Raw genomic sequence first — 22,510 nt, forward strand, 5'->3', positions numbered from 1 at the left:
CTTTTATAAAATGTCCTTTGCTTCTCTGCTTTGTACTCTGGTTTATGCTAATTTATAAATATAAGCTAATGGTCATAAAGGTGAGTAGGGAGTCACACACATATATAATCATAGATTTATAAATATAACAAACACACATGCATTGATAGAGAATACTTTCAACAGAAGATTGAGAGAGCAGATGCTAAATGAAATTTTCAAGGTAAGTGTCAACGTGTCAAATTGTATATTTTACCAAAATTCAGAAAATTGATTATTCCCTGCTACAACCCATAAATGCTTTTAAGATGTCTCTTAAAAGCAAAGCCAGAGAATATAGGGACATAATCAACTGGGAAGACTGATGTGTCTCATATCATAGCCAAAAGCATTGCTAAGAATCTAGGTACATCTAGTGGAAGATAAGATTGCAAGAGGAATAGTACTGTTCACAATTTTATGAAATTGGTGTGCTCTGTGTATTTGTTGCATATTTAGATATTTTACTGTTTTTTCTAAAGACGTGTACAGGGAAAATACTTTAATAAAAATCTCCCATATAGTAACTTAAAAAAAAAAAAAAAAACAAACTAGTGCTTACAGGTATGGAATTTATATGGTAGTAAAATTTTTTTTTTTTATTATAAAATGTGGAAACGCTGGTGGTGTAGTGGTTAAGAGCTATGGCTGCTAACCAAAATGTTGGCAGTTTGAATCTACCAGCTGCTCCTTGGAAGCCCTATGGGGCAGTTCTACCCTGTCCTATAGGGTCGCTATGAGTCGGAATGACTTGATGGCCGTGGGATTATTATTATTATTATATGTAACCATTTTACAAGTTATGCCAGTCAATTGCGGTTCCTAGAATATCTGAAAGGATGTGGTAAATAGCTGATTCAAAAAACTGTTTGAAATTTTACTTAATTCCTGCTCTTCCTCTAGGATTTGAAAGGGAAAAAAAAATATGTATTCCCTCTTCTTTTATTCTTTGAAAATAGATAACCAATCTATAAAAATGTACCCAATAAACTAGATTAGCCTGTCTTATAGTCATTAGATGGATCCCTGGTGGAACAATGATTAAGCACTTGGCCACTACCTGAAAGGTTGGCAGTTTGAATCTACCAGTGGTTCCACTGGAGAAAGATGTGGTAGTCTCCTCTCGTAAAGACTGCAGTCTTAGAAACCCTGTGGGGCAGTTCTAATCAGTCCCATGGGGTAGCCATGAGTCAGAATCGACTTGATAGCAGGCAACAACAATAGTCTACTTACCTAACACTTAGGTATGTTTCCTTCTTTGCTTCCCAAGTTCAAAACAATAAAAAGAAACACAGAGAGAAAAATACCTCTAATAAACATTTTTAAAAACAAAATATAGCTGGACTATATGAAGAAGAACAGGGCATCAGGATTGGAGGAAGACTCATTAACAACCTGCATTATGCAGATGACACAACCTTGCTTGCTGAAAGTGAAGAGGACTTGAAGCACTTACTAATGAAGATCAAAGATCACAGCCTTCAGTATGGATTGCACCTCAACATAAAGAAAACAAAAATCGTCACAACTGGACCAATGAGCAACATCACGATAAACAGAGAAAAGATTGAAGTTGTCAAGGATTTCATTTTACCTAGATCCACAATCAACAGCCACAGAAGCAGCAGTCAAGAAATCAAAAGATGCATTGCATTGGGTAAATCTGCTGCAAAGGACCTCTTAAAAGTGTTGAAGAGCAAAGATGTCACCCTGAAGGCTAAGGTGCACCTCACCCAAGCTATGGTATTTTCAATCGCATTATATTCATGTGAAAGCTGAACAATGAATAAGGAAGACCAAAGAAGAATTGACACCTTTGAATTGTGGTGTTGGTAAAGATTATTGAATACACCATGGACTGCCAAAAGAACAAACAAATCTGTCTTGGAAGAAGTGCAACCAGAACGCTCCTTAAAAGCAAGGATGGCGAGACGGTGTCTTACATACTTTGGACATGTTGTCGGGAGGGATCAGTCTCTGGAGAAGGACACCATGCTTGGCAAAATACAGGGTCAGCAAATGAGATGGACTGACACAGTGGCTGCAACAATGAGCTCAAGCATAACAATGATTGTAAGGATGGCTCAGGACCAGGCAGTGTTTCATTCTGTTGTGCATAGGGTCACTATTAGTCGGAACTGACTCGACGGCACCTAACAACAACAACAACAAAATAGAAGCATATATCTTCCTGCAGAAAATATACTCAGACTATCTCCACAGAAAAAATACCATATGAAAACAACTCTCCAATGACATTTAGGTCTTGAGTGTTAGTCTGTTTGGACTAGGCTTTGATGGAGTGGGCTAGCATCTATTTTCAAGACTCTGTTAAATTTTGGGTTAAGACTCTGTTTGTAGCCCTGCAGCACAGTAGTTAAGTGTTTGGCTGCTAGCCAAAAGCTCAGCAGTTCAAATTCACCAGCCACTCTTTGGAAGCCCTACAGGAGAGTTCTACCGAGTCCTATAAGGTCACTGAGTCGGAATCGACTCTACAGCAATGGGTTTATTTGCTTTTTCTGTTGTTGTTGTTAACACTGCAGACCTGAGGGGTTCTTCTAGATTGGATGCTCACGATCTATGCAAAATGTTTTAATTTATAAGAAAATTTTATATACATTTTCAGAAATCTCATTATTCTGAGTTAAGTAACAAGTCTATCATATCTCCCTTTATTTGACTAGAGCAACTTACGAGGACAAAAACCGATCAGTACTTTCTCTCCTATCTTTAGTAAAATAAGCCATTGACACTGCTTGTCATCATTTTATAGGGTAAAGTTACCCTGACAAGAATAAAATAAAGTAGAGAGAAAAACTATAACTTTATAACTTTTTTTAATACTGCTTCTGGATATGGGACCCTGTGCACCCTATTTAGCATCATGAGTCTTAACATTACTGCAAAATGGTGCTCTCAATTATTTGCAATTTTTCTGAGCAATGATAAATTTGTCTTTTCAGAGACAGTGAAGTGCAAGAAAGTACGATATTAGACGCTGACATACGTTTGGCTTCTATTTCAGAATGTGGAAGTAGATCGTTGTCATATCCCATTATCTTGCTCATTCTCTTTATTCTTTCCTAATGATTGTACCCCAGCCTTAAAGTTTGGGATCAAAAAAAAAAGAGAAATTTTCAGGCCTAACTTCTACAACATCTGAATGAAAATTATTACTTTTGCAGAGAACTTTTTTTTTTTTAAGAAGGAATAGCTATTGGGCATCAGTTCTTATTTGAAATGAATTTCCGGGAAAGTATTAGTAAGCAGAGAGTCTTGATACAGTAGGAGCAGTTGAGACGACCCTGCATAAATGGCAACTTGCCCTCCTCCTACAGCAGGGGAAGGGGCAGATGGGAAGGTCTTTTGATCTGCAATGCACAGAGGTCCTTTCTTGTCATTGCTACATCAAAGCCACAGCCTGCAAGTCACCAACTGCAGAGCCAAGTAGGGCAATTTTGGGGGTCTCTCATACTTAGAATAGCTATTTAATGAGATGGAAATTATGCCCCAGATTTTCAGCTGAGCTTTTTCACTTCAAAGAAAATTCCTGAATTAACTACTCCCACAGATTTACAAGTTGGAAAAAAAAAAAAAAAAAGCATGCTTTTTCATTGTTCTTGGCAATGCCTGAAACTATGGCAAGAGAAATTCTAGACTTCTTGAATTTTATGCAGATGTTCTAAACCAAGTGTCTATAACCTTTTTAGGGAAGAAACAGGTATACTTAACCCCCAGAGGACTGAGTCCCTAGAGTTCTCAGGGACATGCCCTACTGAAGGGTGCGCATTTTTGAGAAGGGGGGTGCTCTCGTGGCAGCTGCTACTGTACAATCAAATAGAGCCAGTCAGAGGCTGATTGGTCACTTGAAAACCCTGATTAAGAACCCGCAAACGTGAGGCAGAGTCAACATTGTGCCCTAGACAGATGCACCATACTCCCCTCTTTAGTAATGATATGAAAAACTAAGTAAAACAGATGGAAACGTCAGTCTTGGAAACCTAAACAGCAAATGAAGAGATACAGAACTAAGATCAAACACCAAATGGAAGAAGAAACTGATGGAAAACAGAGAATGAAGAGAATTACGGAGTGGAGATCCTCTGCCAACTAACATGGCACAGCGTAGTCATCTTGAAACACAGCCAGCAATGAACACTGACAGGGAGTATGGGAAGGTAACTTCAAGGAGCTCCCAACAGGACATAGAGCATCTGGTAACAAGAGAAACATGCTTTCCCATCCCTCACCCTTCTGGTAGGTAGAAGCAAGACCTCCCCCCGCACCCAGGCAGCTCCCACCAGCACAGTATGAGCCCCCCTCCATGCCCACCCCACCCATTCCCACCATGTGTCTATTTTTTTTCTTTCTTTTCTTCCTTCCTCCCATCTAACCCCATACACCACCTCCCTCCCTTCCTACCAATCCCCAGGTGTGCCCCACTCCCACTCACCCGCCTGTACCACTCCACCATTTTTTCTCTTTTTTTCTTTCTCCTTCCCACCTAGCCCTGTATGCCACCTCCCCCGCGTCCTGCCAGCTCCCGTCATGCCACCATGGCTAGAGAGCCACTGGTCTGCCACTGCCCTGGGTCCACTCACTGGCTTCCGCCATGCCACCATTTTTTCCCTTTCTTTTCTTTCTCCCTCCCACCTAGCCCCGTACATCACCTCCCCTCCCCAGTGGCTCCCTGATCTGCCTTACCTCCACTCACTGGCCCGTACCACTCCACCATTTTGTTCTTTTTCTTCCTTTCTTTCTCCCTCCCACCTCCCGATACACCATCTCCCCCTCTTCTGCCTGTGGACAAAAGAGTAAAAAGAGAACCTAGGGACCTGGACAAAGGTTTTGGCTAGGGCATATCTGACAAGTGACTAATCTCTAAAATCTATAAAATACTTTAACACCTCAACAACAAAAAGACAAATAATCCAATTAAAAAATGGGCAAAGAATATGAACAGACACTTCACCAGAGAAGACATTCAACTACCTAACACATGAGGAAATGCTTGTGATCATTAGCCATCAGAGACATGCAAATCAAAACTACAATGAGATACCATCTCGTCCCAACATTACTGGCACTAATTAAAAAAACAGAAAATAACAAATGTTGGAGAAGTTGTGGGGAGTTTTTAACTCTTATGCATTGCTGGTGGGAGTGTAAAATGATACAACCACTATGGAAAATGATACGATGTCTCCTCAAAAAGCTAGAAATAGAAATACCATATCATGGGAGAAAAATTCAAATTCACAAAAAAGACCAGACTTACTGATCTGACAGAGACTGGAGGGACCTCCAAAACTATGGCCCCTGGTCACCCTGCTAACTCAGAGCCGAAGCCACTCCCAAAGTCCACCTTTCAGCCAAAGACTAGACAGGCCTATAAAAACAATCAATAATACACATGAGGAACATGCTTCTTAGTTCAATCAAGTATAAGAGACCAAATGGGCAACACCTTCCCAAAAGCAAAGAAGGCAGGCAGGGACAAGAAAACTGGATGAATGGGCACGGGGAACCTGGGGTAGAAAGGGGGAGAGTGCCGACACAATGTGGGGATTACAGCCAATGTCACGAAATAATTTGTGTGTAATTTTTGAGTGAGAAACTAATTTGCACTGTAAATTTTCATCTGAAGCTTAATAAAATTAAAAAAACCCCACAAAATCTCAGATTGCTTTCTCCATGTTCTTTTATCCCATCAGAGTCTCCTATTTCCCATAAGAAAGATGACTTAGATAAATAAGATTAAAACTGTCAATATCAGAACCTTTCCACATGTTATGTTCTTTCTGTTCACTTATAACTTCTCTAGCATTTTCTTTTAATTTCCATGTTAATCCTGTTATTTTATTTTATAGGTACTTGGTATGATATTTTCTATGATCTTGTTCTGCCAAATCGGGGAAAAATGAATCTGTGGAGATGTCAAGATATCACCAGGAAAATCTCTTTAAACTTTTGCTATGGCTTTGTAACTTTAAATATATGAATATTATATATGTCGGTAGCAGCTGTCATATTAAAATGTCTCACTTAGCCAGATCACAGTTATCTTCCCGATGTATCAAACATATTTAAGATGTGAGTGACTTAAGAAAAATGATATGAAAGTGCATTTTTACTCCAAATAAAAACAGCACTGTTTACATTGGTACTTTTTTGTGTCTAATCATTGTGTTCAGGTTGTATTGTGCTTAAAACATTCATCTGGAGCCACCCAGTGGAGTAGTTTTCATCTCCAAGTGATAGGGCCGTAGTTAGTTAAAACGGTGAATCTGGGCTTTTTAGAAGCAACACTTTTTTTGTGTGTGTATTCATCACTGGTGATAAGATTAAATTAAGTCTGAAGCTGAAGTAACTGAGAGTGGCGCAGTTAAAAGAGCCACCCATGTACAACAATGGCCACTAATGGTATCTCTCTTCTGCTCCATATTTATTGTGGAGACAAGATCAGTGTGCCCGCCTCCCAGCCGTTGGTTTTCTGGTGCCTCTCTGGATCCTCCTCTGGGATACAATTCTACCTGCTTTTATCTTTGTAGCTCTCATAAACATTTTACAATTTTACTTTGTGTTAAAGTATATATACATACAGTAAAGTGAACAAATCTTAAGTGTATAACTCTATGAATATACTTACACTCATACCACCACTACCCAGATGAAGATACAGAATATTTCCAGTTCACCAGAAGGTTCCCCCAGACCACCTCTCAGTGGTGTGTTGGAGTTGGCTTCCACTGGCTTGGCAGAGCACATGTACACCAGCTCAGTGTTCAGTGACATCGTATTAGTAGTTTGAAATCTACCATGGCTGGAGAATTTATGCAATGGAAGTTAGAAAATTTTTACAAAATCAGGGTTTTTTTTTTTTTTTTTTGGAGCTGACTGCTAAACATTTATCAGCACACCACTGCCGCTCCTAGTATACATCTCTCTAAAGGTAGCCACTCTTCTGACTTCTATCACTGTAGATTCATTTTGTCAAATCTTAAACTCTCTGTAACTGAAATAGTAAAGTATGTATTTTTATGTGCCTGCCTTCTCTTTTTCGGGGCCTTCTTTTACTCAACATTTTGTCTTTGAGATTTATCTATATTGTTGCATGCAACTGGAGTTTATTCTCCTTGTTGTGTAATATTCTGTTGTATATGAATGTATTGCACTGTATTTATCCATTCTCCTAGTGATGAATATTTGGATTGTTTCCAATTTGTATCTATTATGAATAAAACTGCTATGAACATTCCTATACATGTCTTTGATACACATATATACTCATTTCTGGCTGTTAATACAGGAGTGGAATTGCATTGTCATAGGGTATAGGTATGTTTAACTTTAATAGATTCTGTGAAACAATTTTATAAAGTTTTTTCTAATTTATACTCATACTAGAAAAACAAATGATAAGCTCATAGATTTTTAAGTCCTTTTTCTCAGGAGGAGGAAGAGAAAGGGAGGCAGCTATTGTGCAGTATATCAGAATGGACACCTAGGAGCAGGAAACTTGGGGTAGCCCTAGGCTGGGTTAGGTACCTGTATTCTGTGCTCCCCCATTAATGATAAAGAAAGCTCTTCTTCTCTGAGCACATGCCTTCCACCAGGAACTGTACCAGAAACTGTAACTTTGTTAACTCATTTATTCTCACCAGAACCTTATGATATAAAAACCCATTGCCATCGAGTCGATTCTGACTTGTAGCAACCCTATAGGACAGAGTAGAACTGCCCCATAGAGTTTCCAAGGAGCACCTGGTGGATTTGAACTGCCGACCTTTTGGTTAGCAGCCGTAGCTCTTAACCCCATGTGCCACCAGGGTTTCGTTATGAGGTAATAACTGTGATTAACCCCTATTTTATAAGTGAGGGTTAGAGAAATTAGGTAACTTGCCCAGAGTCCAACAGTAATTTCAAACCTCGGCAATTGCCTTCCAAGTCTTGGCTGTTGATCATGCTCTACTCCGCGGCTCCCCTGTATTAGGTCTATTAATAAACTTGTCATATTTTATTTTAATAATCTCTGTTCATGTGGTTACTGCTGTCAGTATAGTGCAACTCCTTGAAGGCATTGTTTCTTATTTGCCTTAATATCCCCAACGCCATCATAGTATTTGGCACATAATTGCTGTTGCTGTTAGCTGTCGTTGAGTAGGTTCTAACACATAATGACCCTGTGTACATAGAACAAAACACTGCATGATCTTGTGCCATCCTCACAATCATTGCTATGCTTCAGCCTGTTGTTCCAGCCACTGTGTCAATCCATTTTGTTGAAGGTCTTCCTCATTTTTGGCTCACCCTCTACTTTACCCTCCATGCTTACCCAACATGATGTCCTTCTCCAGGAACTGGTCCCTCCTGATAACATGTCCAAAGTATGTGAGACGAAGTCTTGCCATCCTTGCTTCTAAGAAGCATTCTGGCTATACTTTCCCAAAGACCTACTTGTTCGTTCTTCTGGCAGTCCATGATATATTCAATATTCTTCGCCAACAATATAATTCAAATGCATCAATTCTTCTTCAGTCTTTCTTATTCATCATCCAGCTTTCCCATGCACATGAGGATATGGAAAACACCAGGGCCTGGGTCAGATGTACCCTAGCCCTTAAAGTGACACTTTTTTTTTTTTTTTTTTTTTAACACTTTAAAAAGGTCATTTGCAATAGATTGGCCCAATGCAAAGTATCATTTGACTTCTTGATTGCTGTTTCCATGGGTGTTAATTGTGGATCCAATTAAACTGAAATCCTTGGGCACTTCAATCTTTTCTCCATTTATCATGATGTTGCTTATTGGTCCAGCTGTGAGGATTTTTGTTTTCTTTATGTTGAGGTGTAATCCATACTGATTTTTGGTCTTTATCAGTAAGTGCTTCAAGTCATCTTAGTTTTCAGCAAGCAAGGTTGTGTCATCTGCATAACACAGGTTGTTAAGGAGTCTCCAGATGTTGCATTCTTCATATAGTCCAACATCTCCAATTATTTGGCACATAATAGATGCTCAATAAATTACAGTTAAAATTCATAGTTATATCTATTAAGAGCTTACTACATGCCTAGAGTAGCTCATTTAATCCACAACAACTCTCTTAGATTAGTACTATCATTACACCCATTTTACAGATGAAGGAACCAATATCTAGAAAGACTAACTTTCCTTAGATAGTGCAGTTAGTAAGTGGAGAAGTAGTGATTCAGTTTTATTCAATACCCATGTTCTTTATGCCATATCATGTTGCCCTATCCTACAGTGTTGTTAGTAGAATTAGATAAGCAAACAACACAGATGTACTTTTTGCATAGTACATGAAACATATTAGGGGCTCAATAATATTACATAATATCAGTGGAATAAAGAACTTTTGTCAGGGTTGGCAGAAGAACAGAAACCTTTGTAGCTATTTCAAACAATGGGACTTTAACACAGAGAACTAGGTACACAGGGACTTGAAGAAATAAGCTAAACAGGGGATAGCAATGTAAACCAGAGATTAGCAACAGTAGGGCATTCTGCCACCCTTAGGCCTGGAGGACCAAAGATAACGTTACTAGAGCCCAGGATCCAGAGCCACCTGGTGGAAGACCGTGGCAGGGACCACAGAGAAAAGGACTGTCTATGGGAATAGGAGCCATGGAGTTGACTCAGCTGGTGCTACCAGAAGTAGAGAGAAAGGGAGAAATTCCCTGGTTTCTTCCTTCTTGCTCACTCTAATGTTTTCCTATTGGCTGAATCCACCTAATAGCCAGAAAACAAGGGAGTCTAGGAAATGTAATTCCCTCTGATGTAAAGCAGAGCAAGGAAGGGTTAGAAGTCAAACAGGCAAAACACCATCATGGCAATTGAAGGGTTAGAAAGCAGGCACACAGGTGTTGAACTTTTTGATAATAGAGTATGAAATTAGGGAAAGTAAAACTGAAATTTAGAATTTTCATGAGAAATTGTATAAAGTTACCTAGACTTTTTCTCTTTTGTCTTGTTGTGTTGTTAGGTGCCATCAAGTTGGTTTCAACTCATACCAACTCTATGTATGACAGAATGAAACACTGTCTAGTCCTGTGCCATCCTCACAATTGTTGTTATGCTTGAGTCCATTATTGTGGCCACTGTGTCAATCCATCTCATCGAGGGTCTTTCTCTGGCACGGGTCAGGCACACCTCAGTCTTCAAAGTGACATCTTTGTTTTTTAACGTTTTAAAGAGATCTTTTGCAGCAGATTTGCCCAGTGCAATTTGTTGTGTGGTTTCTTGACTGCTGCTTCCATGGGTATTGATTGTGAATCCAAGTAAAAGGAAATCCTTGACAACTTCAGTCTTATCTCTGCTTATCATAATGTTGCTTATTGGTCCAGTTGTGAGGATTTTTGTTTCCTTTATGTTGAGGTTGTGGTCTTTGATCTTCATCAGTAAGTGCTTCAAGCCCTCTTCACTTTCAGCAAGTAAGATTGTGTCATCTGCACTTCTCAGGTTGTTAATGAGACTTGCTCCAATCCTGGTGCTGCGTTCTTCTTCCTACAGTCCAGCTTGGATTGTTTGCTCAGCATACAGATTGAATAAGTGTGGTGAGAGGATACAAACATGATGGACACCTTTCCTAGATTTTAAACCGCTCAGTAGCCCCTTGATCTGTTTGAACAACAGCCTCTTGATCCACATACAGCCTCCTCATGAGCATAATTAAGGGTTCTGAAGTTCCCATCCTTCCCCATGTTATTCCTAGTTTGTTCTGATCCACACAGTCAGACGCCTTTGCATAGTCAATAAAACACAGGTAGACATCTTTCTGGTATTCTCTGCTTTCAGTGAGGATTCTTCTGACATCGGCAATGATATCCCTTGTTCTACATCCTCTTCTGTATCTTTTGGCTTATAGAATTTAGGGAGACAGAGGACTTTAGATTAGTGGTTCTTAACTGGTAGTCATTTTGCCACCAGGGGACATTTGACCATGTCTGGAGACATTTTTGTTTGTCACAAGGGGAGGGGCACATTATTACTGGCATCTAATGGGCAAAGACCAATGATGCTGCTAATATTCTGCAATGTACAGAAAAATACCCATAACAAAGAATTATCTTGCCCAAAATGTCTATAGTGCTGAGGTTAAGAAATCCTGCTTTAGAGAATCATAAATGAATAACAAAATATCCCCTTTCCAGGAGACAGAAGGGCACCATGTTATAGTGGAAAATGGAGTCAAGAGTGGTCTAGACCAGGCTCTGTCTCCTTGCTGGCTTTGTGACCTTTGCAAGTCCCTTCACTTGTACTTTCCTCATCTACAAATGAGACATTTTATCTAGACGATATTTAAGTTCCCTGTAAGTGTGAGCTAACTTCTTAAGTCAGTATTTTTCAATATCAGTATTTATTTAAATACGGTCGTTCATCCAGATTTTAATTTTGGCCTTTGGTACTGAAAGTGATTTAAAAAAATTTTTTTTCACTCTTGAAGGATATTAAAATCAGATCTAAGAATAAAGTCATTTTTACCTTCACACTTTTAGGAACCTACCATATCATTCAAAGAAATCTCAAACTTGATTAAATTACAGCAAGAACAAAATAAGAAGAAATACACATTTCAACACACATTTACTGAGCACCCGACTATATTCCAGGCCTACAGTAGATACTAGATATTGTAGATGTTAGAAGTCCCTGGGTGGCACAAACAGTTAAGTGCTCAACTACTAACCAAAAGGTTGGCAGTTCAAACTCACGCAGAACACAGAGGTGCCTCAAAAGAATGGCCCTGACAGGAGGGGAGAGGAAAGTCGGATGAATAGAAATGGGGAAACTAAGGTGGAGAATGGGAGAGTGTTGACACCTCGTGGGGTGGGGAACCAATGTTACAAGACAATATGCAAATTAGTTGCTTAATGAGAAACTAATATGCTTCACAAACCTTCATCTATAGCAAAATAAAATTTTTAAAAAAAGAGAAGAAGAAGAATAGCCTTGAAAGCCTTATGGAGCAGTTCTGCTCTGCACACCTGGGGTCACCATGAGTCAGAATTGACTCAATGACAGCTAGTTTGTTGGTTTTTTATAGTAATATTAGACATACAAAGTGAATAAGGTATGATCTCTGTTTTCCATGAACATATGCTGTAGATATATAATTATATTACAAATGCTAGAGTTAAAAGCTGTTAGCTTCATCAATAACCAAAATTAATATTAAAATTCAACAGGTGACTGGGAAAGCATGTAAAAGAGAAATCCCTTTTAAGTAACATTCTTGAGTAGATGGGTCATGAGTCTGAAAAAGTAAAAAGCTTAGGAGGAAAGACTTGGATGGAGTGAAATAAGAATTAACTCAGAAAAAGTATAATGAAATTAAACTGTCAGTAGAGCAGAAACAGAGGTCAGCTCCCCAAACATATAACTACATAAAGAAAATGGTAATGGGCATTGGGTTGAAGAAAAGCAGATGGATACTAAACACATTTATATTTTATATTAGCAACATCCTCATTCCTCATCAGGTCAGCATTCAGCCCCTTGGGAGGCACTTTGAATAAAAACATGACCTTTGGAATCAAAAGGTTCTATGTTTAAATTCCAGCTCCATCATTGTGTAACCACAGACAAGTTGCTTAATCCCTTTGAAGTTTAGTTCCTCACCTGTAAATTGGGGATAATGATTCATTCTTAATTGGATCATTATGAACATTAAATTAGATAATTTATGTATGTTATGGCACTGGGTTTTTTTTTTTTTTTTTAACAGTTATATCATAAATGTGCAATAAATGTTAGTTTTGGGCCCCGTTTTAGTTGGAATTCTACTTTATCCCTTGTTATATAACATTTTTGGTATTTTTTAAAATTTTACTTAAGATGGTGGTTTATAGAACAAACTAGCTTCTCATAAAAATTAATATACATATTGTTTTGTGACATTGGTTACCAACCGCATGACGTGTCAACACTCTCCTCTTCTCGGCCTTGCATTCCCGATTACCAGATTTCCTGTCTCCTCTCCTGCCTTCTAGTCTTTGCCCCTGGGCTAGTGTGCCTCTTTAGTCTCATTTTGTTTTATGGACCTGTCTAATTTTGGGCTGGAGGGTGAACCTCAGGAGTGACTTCATTACTGAGCTAAAAGGGTGTCCAGGGGCCATACCCTCAGAGCTTCTCCAGTCTCTGTCAGGCCAGTAAGTCTGGTCTTTTTTTGTGAGTTTGAGTTTTGTTCTACATTTTTCTCCAGCTCTGTCCAGGACCCTCTATTGTGATCCCTGTCAGAGCAGTCAGTGATGTGGCTGGGCACCATCTAGTTGTGCTGAACTCGGTCTGGTGGAGGTTGTGGTGGTTGTGGTCCATTAGTCCTTTGGACTAATATTTTCCTTTTGTCTTTTGTTCTCTTCATTCTCCCTTGCTCCAGAAAGGGTGGGACCAGTGGAGTATCCTAGATGGCTGCTCACAAGCTTTTAAGACCTCAGACACTACTTATGAGAGTAGAATGTATGCTAATGTTCCCTGAGACCGTGGTCTCCACATCCCTCAGATCAGTAATTCAGTCCCTCAAGGAGTTTGGATGTGTCTATGGAGCTTCCATGGCCTTGCCTTAGACAAGTTGTACTGGCTTCCCCAGAATATTTTTGGTATTTTAAATTATGTTCTTCTTTTACATAGATCTTTCTCCCTATCCTGACTTACTACCACTCCTAAATTTCCACACAGTTCAAGCACATATAACACTTTCAAAAGTTCTTTTACAATAGATTTGCCCAATACAATACATCATTTGATTTCTTGACTGCTATTTCCATGGGTATTGATTGTGGATCTAAGTAAAATGAAACCCTTGACAACTTCGATATTTTCTTCATTTATCATGATTGTGCTTATTGGTCCAGGTGTATTTTTCTTTTCTTTAGGTTGAAGTGTAACCCATACTGAAGGCTGTCTTCTTTGATCTTCATCAGTAAGTGTTTCAAATCCTATTGACTTTTAGCAAGCAAGGTTGTGTCTTCTGTATATCACAGGTTGTTAGTGAGCCTTCCTCTTAGAATAAGTGTATATTGTTCTTAATATCATTAATATAATTTGGCATATTTGAAGAAAGGCATCCATTCTTAACTTAGATGAAGATCTTTCATTGAATACCAATTTATTATTTATAGTTATAATAACAATAGTTTTTTTTTTCATTTATACATATAGTGCTTATTTCATGTCAGGCACTGTTCTAAAAATTTCATATATATGAACTCATTCAATTCTCACAACAATTCTATTACTACTGTTATTATCCTCCTTGCACATTTAAGGAAACTAAGCCCCTGAGAGGTTGAGTTGTCCAAAGTTAGTAGAACCAGGATTCAGACCTAGCCACTCTGACTCCACAGCTCACATGCGTAAGCCACAGCAATGCACAACATCTCTTAGGGGGGAAAAAACTGATCTGATTAATAAACAGAGTTTAGATACCTTCCAGAGTAGCTGCATTGTTGAGGGCAGTATTTGAACACCAGAATACATCAATACATTGCCATAAATCCAAATGGAGTGGTCTCCTTTCCCCACCTTTGTATGTCATATGCACCCCGTACACATAGTAACATTTATCACACTGTATTTCGATGATTTGTTTCCACATCTGCCTCTTTTACCTGATAGAGAATAATTTGAGACAAGAAGTGCGTATTTTCTTTTTTTACTTTGTGCCCTTTTGGTACAGTGACTCTGTGCCCTTCCCACATCTAGCATGGTACCTAACAGATGTTTGCTAAGCCAATGTTTATCGAACAAAAAAGAAAGAAGTAGTTCTTACATATTTAAAGACATTAAAACTATTTCAGCCGTAAATGGACATTGGTAAGTTTGAAGACTTACAAGAAATTAATTTCATCTAAAGAAACACCTGAAGAGTAGATTATTCTGTCCTTTTTCATGTGAAAGGTTTGTTTAGTTACCACTTTTACCTCCTCTTTCTATCAGCAATGGGTAGTGATTCAAAGCTATGGAATCTGGATTCATAGTTGTTGAGGTTCAAATAATGGCTTCATTATGATTTTGAACATGTTGCTTAATTTCTCTGTGCCTCATCTGAAAACTGAGAAAAAAAAAACCTATTTATAGGGATGCTGTGATAGTAAACGAGGTAATGCATGCAAAACGCTTAGAACAAATAGAACAGTTAGTACTCAGTAAGTGTTAGTGGCTATAATATCATGATCATTATAGGAATAAGTACAATTAGCATTAGTATTTAAAGACTCATTTACCTAGTTTTGGTTTTGATTATGGAACTTCTTTACACTTTGGAAAAACTTTGAGGCCATCAATAATTTCATCTTCAAAGCCCTGAATTTTGGAAATAGGTTTTGACAGTAACTCTTCCACATAATGATAAATCTTCTGCTCAGGCACTCTTTCCATGGGTGCTATCCAGCTATTGTGTTAGGCAGTGGAACAAAAAGTCAGAGAAAGGAGAGTGGGCCAGGAATTGAGTCATATGCAATGAATGACAGTAAACGAAAGGAGATAGAAACCGAGAATCACTGGGATGTTAGCATGCATCAAGCCAAGTGGAGAGAGAGCTCGGTCAGTTTTGCCAGCAAGGTGAGGCCCAAATAAGTCATGTCTATTTTTTTTTAGTGCAATCTGAGCATCCATTGTGGCAAACTCAAGAGCAATAATTAACTGAGGCCAACACAACATTGCACCTGGCTCACAATATCTCCAAGAGTAATTTGTGGCACTATTTCAAGTGATCCAAATAGAACATGTTGTTCTCTGCAGAAACGGTGATTTTGGGAAACGGGTTAGGCTTCATGGCAAAATTTGAGAAGAATATTGTCAGGAATGTTATAAACAGACAAGAAATCATCAATAGATGCATAACTGGAAGTCATAATAACTGACAATCAGGCTTTTTTTAAATAAACAAAAAATGCTTAATACGGAGACACGCAAGTCAAACAAATTAAGCCCAAGAAGTACTCAGAAATAAAACATGTATTAAATGAGTGTTGAACGAGCATTAGGATGTGGTATTTGTTGAATTGGGAAGAGGAGAGTATCATGGATCTGGAAGCTGAAGACTTGGATTGTAAGCCAGGCTTTGGGCTTGGCTCCATGCGATACTGGCTAAACCCCTAATATCATTTGGATCCTCTTTAATTATCCCTTCATGGTTTGAAATACTGAACTTCAGAGAGCACTTTCCAAAGATATAAAGATCCTTAGATAGAAAGAACAAGTCTCTAATGGCAGAACCAACTTTCTTTTCTGGGAAGCATCCAGTCGTAAAAATCTAAAAATCTCTTGGAAGCAGCATATATTCAAGAAATAAAAAGCAGAGATTCTATTTTCTCCACTACTCAGCTTATTCCCATATGTAATTATCCTATATTTTTATGATCAAATGGTAGTAATGTGTGTCCTGGGAAACTTGTATTTTTCAGTAAGGTGAGGGGAAAAAAGGAAAGACAGTTAGGACTATGAGACTACTAAGTCTCCAAAGAAAAATGGCTGCTCAAATGAGACATTTTGAGACTGATGGATTAAATTACAATGTTGGGTTACCTCTTGTGAAAAAGTTTTGGTTAAGATAATTAAAATTTCTTATATACCTAACCAGTCTTCACTGGAAAATGAAAGACAACACCATGTAGGAGAGAAAAGAGGGGCAGGCACCAAAATTTATTTAGTAAAAACAAACAGAAAACAACCATAACAAAAACCAGCTGTCTTCGAGTCAGCTCTGACTCATGGAGACTTAAGTGCATCAGAGTAGAACTGTGGTCCACAGAATTTTCAATGGCTGATCTTTTTCAGAAGCAGATAGCTAGGTCTTTCCTCTGAGGTGCATTTGGGTGAACTCAAACCTCCAGTCTTTTGGTTAGCAGTCAAGCTCGTTAACTGTTTGCATCATCCAGAGACTCCATGTATTTAGCAAATACCAGCTATTTGTCAGGCTCAATGCTAGGCACTTTACATATTTTATCCCAAGTAAATATCTCAACACTACTGCCAGGATTCCACCCCCAGAGATTTTGAATTAGCTGGTAGATACAACGTGCAGCTAAGGTTGAGAACCACTGCCCTGGGGTATCCAGTGAGAACCAGTTCCTGCTGCCCAGTAACTTTTTTTCTTGTGCTATTTTCTATAAAATTTATAGAAAATTCTACAAATTTTCTGAGGCATGCTCCCTCACAGCACAGGCAGTACCTACATATCACCTACAATAACAAGGTCACCTTGAAATTTACCCAATAATTCTTAAATATTTTCTGCTCTTGAGCTTGTATACTAACCTTATAAATTCAAGATTCGTCCTTCTGCAATCTCCTCTTTGGCCCTAATTTTGGAGCGGAATTTAGGGTAGCTGATCAAGTGCTCAACTGTACAACAATTTAGAGCTCTCACAGTTTAGAGCTATGATCTCTCCAGTGTTTTGCAGCACATACAAGACTCAGCAGTCTTGCATTTAAAACAGCAAACATTGCTATGTCTTCCACTGTCTAAATGTGGAATGATCGTATTTTATTTATTTATTTTTTCCTTTAGACTTGATTCATTGTCTCAGGTGTGCCTGTGGAGTATGACGCAGCACCCGGTATTATAAAGTCTCCATCATTTGACTTAGAATGGTCTAGTGGCATACACCTTTCCTGGGATTTGAACTGAGGCTTCCAAAGCCCAAGGACTATTTACTTGAAGCTGTCAATGTGTACAGTCCTGCGTCTATGAAACAGCCACTCACCTGTAAACAAAATGGTCATAAGCTGTAATCTCCTGCCAGAGTCAAACTCTCATGTGCCTGCGGCACTTAAATGCCAACCACACAACTTTAAAACCCCCTTTGGTGTAATGTAAGAATTTACAAAGTGTAAGAATTTACACGCTCAAATCCATGGGCGATAAATCCAAACCCCGTGAGAAGCCTCTTCACATGTTATTTTGGTCTACAAATTCTTCTCCCAGTTTTATTTCTCAATGTTCAAAGCACATGCACCAAATATTGAGTCTTGAGATAACATTCCCAAAACTGTGAAGTTCTTCCACGGAGTGAACAAGTCAAGAGACATGCTCTGTTGGCAGGACGGCTTCCAAAAGGGAAAAAGGAGGAGCCAAGCTACGCATGCCCAGTATACTCACTCTAAATATACCATCAAGTGATTCGCTCCACTTTTTCTGGGTAGGGGGAAGTGCAAGGTAAGATAGTGGTGGTGATGAGGAGGGTACGCTGAGAGGCTTAAAAAGAGTTGAACTAATTGAGTTCCTTGAACAGGGGAGGGAGTATCAGAAATGAGGAGGAAGCACTTTTCCTAACAAGGTTCATTTGAAAGAATATTTTTAAATTTTATTATTTTAACTTCTAATTGAAATACGGTATATATTCAGAAAAATGAACATATAAGTATTGTGGTTTTAAAATGTGTCCAAAAATTATTTGATACTCCATTCTTCAAAAGGAAGAGCCCAATTCTGCTCCCCTTGAGTGTGGGCCAGACTTAGCGACTCACAAAGTGGTATAAGTGACAGTGTGTGACTTCTGACATTAGGTCATCAAAGGGATTGCACGTTCCTCCTTGTCTTCTCTCTTAAATGACTCACTGTAGAGGAAGTAAGCTACCACGTTGTGAGCACACTCATGTAGCCCAATGGAGAGATACATATGGTTAAGAACTAATGCCTCCTGCCAACATCCAGGTGAGTGAGCCATCCTGGACACAGATCCTTCAGCCCCGGGCAAACATTCAGGTGACCGCAGCCCCATTCAACAACTTGACCATAACCTCATGAGAGATCCTGACCAGAATCACTCAGCTCAGTTCCTTCCCAGTTCCTGGCCCACAGAAAATGTGAGATAATAATTATTTAGCATTGTTGTAAGTCTCTAAGTTTTGAGTAATCTGATGTTCAACAATCAATAACTAATGTAATAAGTGAACAAATCAAAGAATTTTCAAAAGCTGAACACCCCAGTGCCCAAAGCAAGAAGAAAAACATTACTCTACTTCAGAAGTCCCCTTTATTTTTCTTTCCAGTCACTACCCTCTTCCTTGAAGAGTACCTATAATATTGATTTATGACAGCATAGATTAGTTTTGTCTGCTTTTGTGCTTTATATAAATGGGATTTAAGAGTATATACTATTTTTTCATCTGGTTTCTTTCATTCAACACTATGTTTATGAAATTTATCCCTATTGTTGAGTGTAGTTGTAGATGATTAATTTTCATTGCTGCATAGTTTTCCATTGTAAGAATACATTTAAATTAATTCATCAAAAAGAATATACTGTTTATTAATTTTGTTTATTTTTTACAGTTACATTTTAAAATAAAGTTTTAACATGTGGGAATGTAGGTGCCTATAACCATCACTTTCTTTTCCATCAGGAGAGGCAGATGTTTGCTGTTGACATTGAATTCAGACAGACCTGACTTTGATTTTTGTTTTGCTTTGTTATTTCTTATGTGTTTGTAATTAAGGTAATAAAAATTTTATATATATACATGTATACCCTACAAAGGGGATAATAGGAAAAAATTTTGTAATTCTCTCCATAGACACTGAAGATGCACTGAAGAAAATTAAATACCCATCCTGACTAAAAGAAAATAATTAATAAAATAAAAATATATGGATATTTCTTATTTCCTTAGAACATACTTCAGTCCCAAGTCTGAAATTTTAATTAATGGTTAAACCAAAGAAAATAAATGCTAAATCTTATATAATCACTAATACAATTTGTAAAGGATCAGGATATAAAATGTTAATACACAGAAACCAGTAGTCTTTATATTAACCAACAATGTATAGTTAAGAGATACAACGTAAGAGCAGATCGCATTTACAATAACCCCCCACTGCCAACTTCAGGCTCCTAGCAACCCTGTAGGGCAGAATAGAACTGTTCCATAGGGTTTTCAAGGCTGTAAATCCTTACGGAAGCAGGCTGCCACGTCTTTCTCTGATGGAGTGCTGGTGGATTTGAACCGTCCACCTTTTGGTTAGGAGCTGAGCAGTTAACCACTGTGCCACTAAGGCTCCTTGAATTTACAATAAGAATTTAAAAAAATAAAATACTTAGGAAATAAGCTTAGCATTAAACATTCAAAATTATATGAGAAAAACTTGAAAACTCTTGAAAGACACAAAACAGGGCTTGAACAAATAGAAACACAGCTCTTGTTCTTGTATAGGAAGACTCAACATTAGAAATATGCCAAGTATCCCAAGTTATTAATACATACATTTAATACATCCTGAATAAAAATATCAAAAAGATTTTTTCTTTTTTCCCTGGAGCTAGATAATTAAGTCTATAACAACATGGATTACTAATAGACTGTAGTGAACATCTGTGTACACATTCACATCTTATGCACATATAAGAACTTCCCTAGGAAATACACTTAGAAATGGAACTGCTGGGGCACATGGTATACACATCTTCCAACTGACAAGTTGCTTTCTAAAATCCTTGTTTTGTTAATTGCCATGTTAGCAATATTGGTTATGCATTTTGACTGCTAGATGATTATTTTCCTTCAAATTTTATTATTTCATTTGTCTGAGTTCTTCAAAGCTTGAAAAGCAGTTGAGTTTCTCCAAGATGATTTGTGCATTTGCTTCTACTCGTTGCCTGGAGATACCACCAACCTGAAACCACTTTAAATAAAATTTCATGTTTGAGGTTTGTCAGATCATACAGGTAGCATGAATTCAAGCCAGAAACCAGTGTGAGTAATGACTTGTGGTCATAAACCCTCAGGGAGACTTTATCTTTTGCTTTCATTCAATAGAAAGTTTCACATAGGCATAGACTACTGTATATCAGGTTTATTTCTTCTTCACTTTTAAACAGAGGGTAGAGCCATTGAAAAATCAGCATTATGTGTGGGTTTTCTATTAGATTCCTCACCTTAGCTAGAACCAAGGCCTTTGCCCTGGCCTTCTTACCCCCTGCAGCCAGTAAACAGGAAGCTCAAGATCTCTAGAATTGAGCCAAATTCCTCAGGGTGAACTTGTTTTGGTGCACATTGTCTCAGGATTCCAACATTTCACAATTCTTGGTCTCAATGAGCTCTTTTTTTTTTTTAAACCAGTTTAGCAAAGCTTTCAAAAGAATTTTAAACATTTCAATATTTTCTTAAAATTGTAATTCTGAATACCTAGTCTGTAATGCCCCATATATTTGTTAGTTTGTCATACTGGGGGCTTGTGTGTTGTTGCGATGCTGGACGCTATATCACTAGTACTCAAATATCAGAAGGGTCATCCATGGGGAACAGGTTTCGGCTGAGCTTCCAGACTAAGACAGACTAGGCAGAAGGACCTGGCAGTCTACTGAAAAGAACTAGCCATTGAAAACCTTATGACTAGCAAGGGAACATTGCCTGATATAGTGCTGCAAGATGAGCCCCTCAGGTTGAAAGGGACTAAGAAGATGACTGGGGAAGAGCTGCTTCCTCAAAATAGTCAACTTTAATGATGTGGATGATGTTCAAGCATTCAGGAACTTCATTTGCTGATGTGGCACAACTCAAAATGAGAAGGAACAGCTACAAACATCCATTAATAATCAGGACATGGGATCTACAAAGCATGAATCTAGAAAAATTGGAAATCATCAAAAAAGAAATGGAATGCAAACACATAAATACCCTAGGCATAAGTGAGCTGAAATGGACTGGTATTTCTCATTTGGGGTCAGACCATCATATGGTCTACTATGCTAGGAATGACAACTTGAAGAGGAATGGCATTGCCTTCATTGTCAAAAAAGAACATTTTAAGATCTATCCTGAAGTACAACATTGTCAGTGATATGATAATACTTTTATGCCTACAAGGAAGACCAATTAATACAACTATTATTTAAACTTTCTCACCAAACACTGAGGCCAAAGATGAAAAAATTGAAGATTTTTACCAAATTCTGCAGTCTGAAATTGATCAAACATGCAATCAGGATGCATTAATGATGACTGGTGATTGGAATTTGAAAGTTGAAAACAGAAGAAAACGTGGCCTTGATGGCAGAAACGATGCTGGAGATCACATGATAGAATTTTGCAAGACCAATGACTTCTTTGTTGCAAATACCTTTTCTCAACAACATAAACAGCTACTATACACACGGACCTCACCAGATGGAATACAGAGAAATCAAATCGACTACATTTGTGGAAAGAGATGATGAAAAAGCTCAATATCATCAGTCAGAACAAGGTCAGGGGATGACTGTGAAACAGACCATGAATTGCTCACAGGAAAGTTGAAGCTGAAGCTGAAGAAAATTAGAACAAGTCCACGAGAGCCAAAGTACGACCTTGAATATATTCTACCTGAATTTAGAGACCATCTCAAGAACAGATTTGATGTGTTGAACACTAGGGATGGAAGACCAGATGAGTTGTGGAATGACATCAAGGACATCATACAAGAAGAAAGCAAGAGGTCATTAAAAAGACAGGAGAGAAGAAAAGACCAAAATGGATGTCAGAAGACTCT

At 38.2% G+C, this 22,510-nt stretch overlaps 1 protein-coding gene across 3 annotated transcripts in view; it reads left to right on the forward strand.

Annotated features, from left to right (window-relative positions):
• TSPAN8 (tetraspanin 8) overlaps nucleotides 1-6,181 on the forward strand; it is a 54,169-nt gene extending 47,988 nt beyond the window's left edge. For all 3 annotated transcript variants that reach the window (XM_064283872.1, XM_064283871.1, XM_023558904.2), the window contains one exon: nucleotides 5,889-6,181. In XM_064283872.1, the coding sequence (XP_064139942.1) occupies nucleotides 5,889-5,942 (54 nt within the window). In that variant the 3' untranslated portion in view covers nucleotides 5,943-6,181. The remainder of the gene's footprint in view (nucleotides 1-5,888) is intronic.
• The last annotated feature ends 16,329 nt before the right edge of the window (nucleotides 6,182-22,510 follow it).

This window comes from Loxodonta africana, chromosome 4 (genome assembly GCF_030014295.1).
Source record: "Loxodonta africana isolate mLoxAfr1 chromosome 4, mLoxAfr1.hap2, whole genome shotgun sequence".
Lineage (NCBI taxonomy): Eukaryota > Metazoa > Chordata > Mammalia > Proboscidea > Elephantidae > Loxodonta > Loxodonta africana.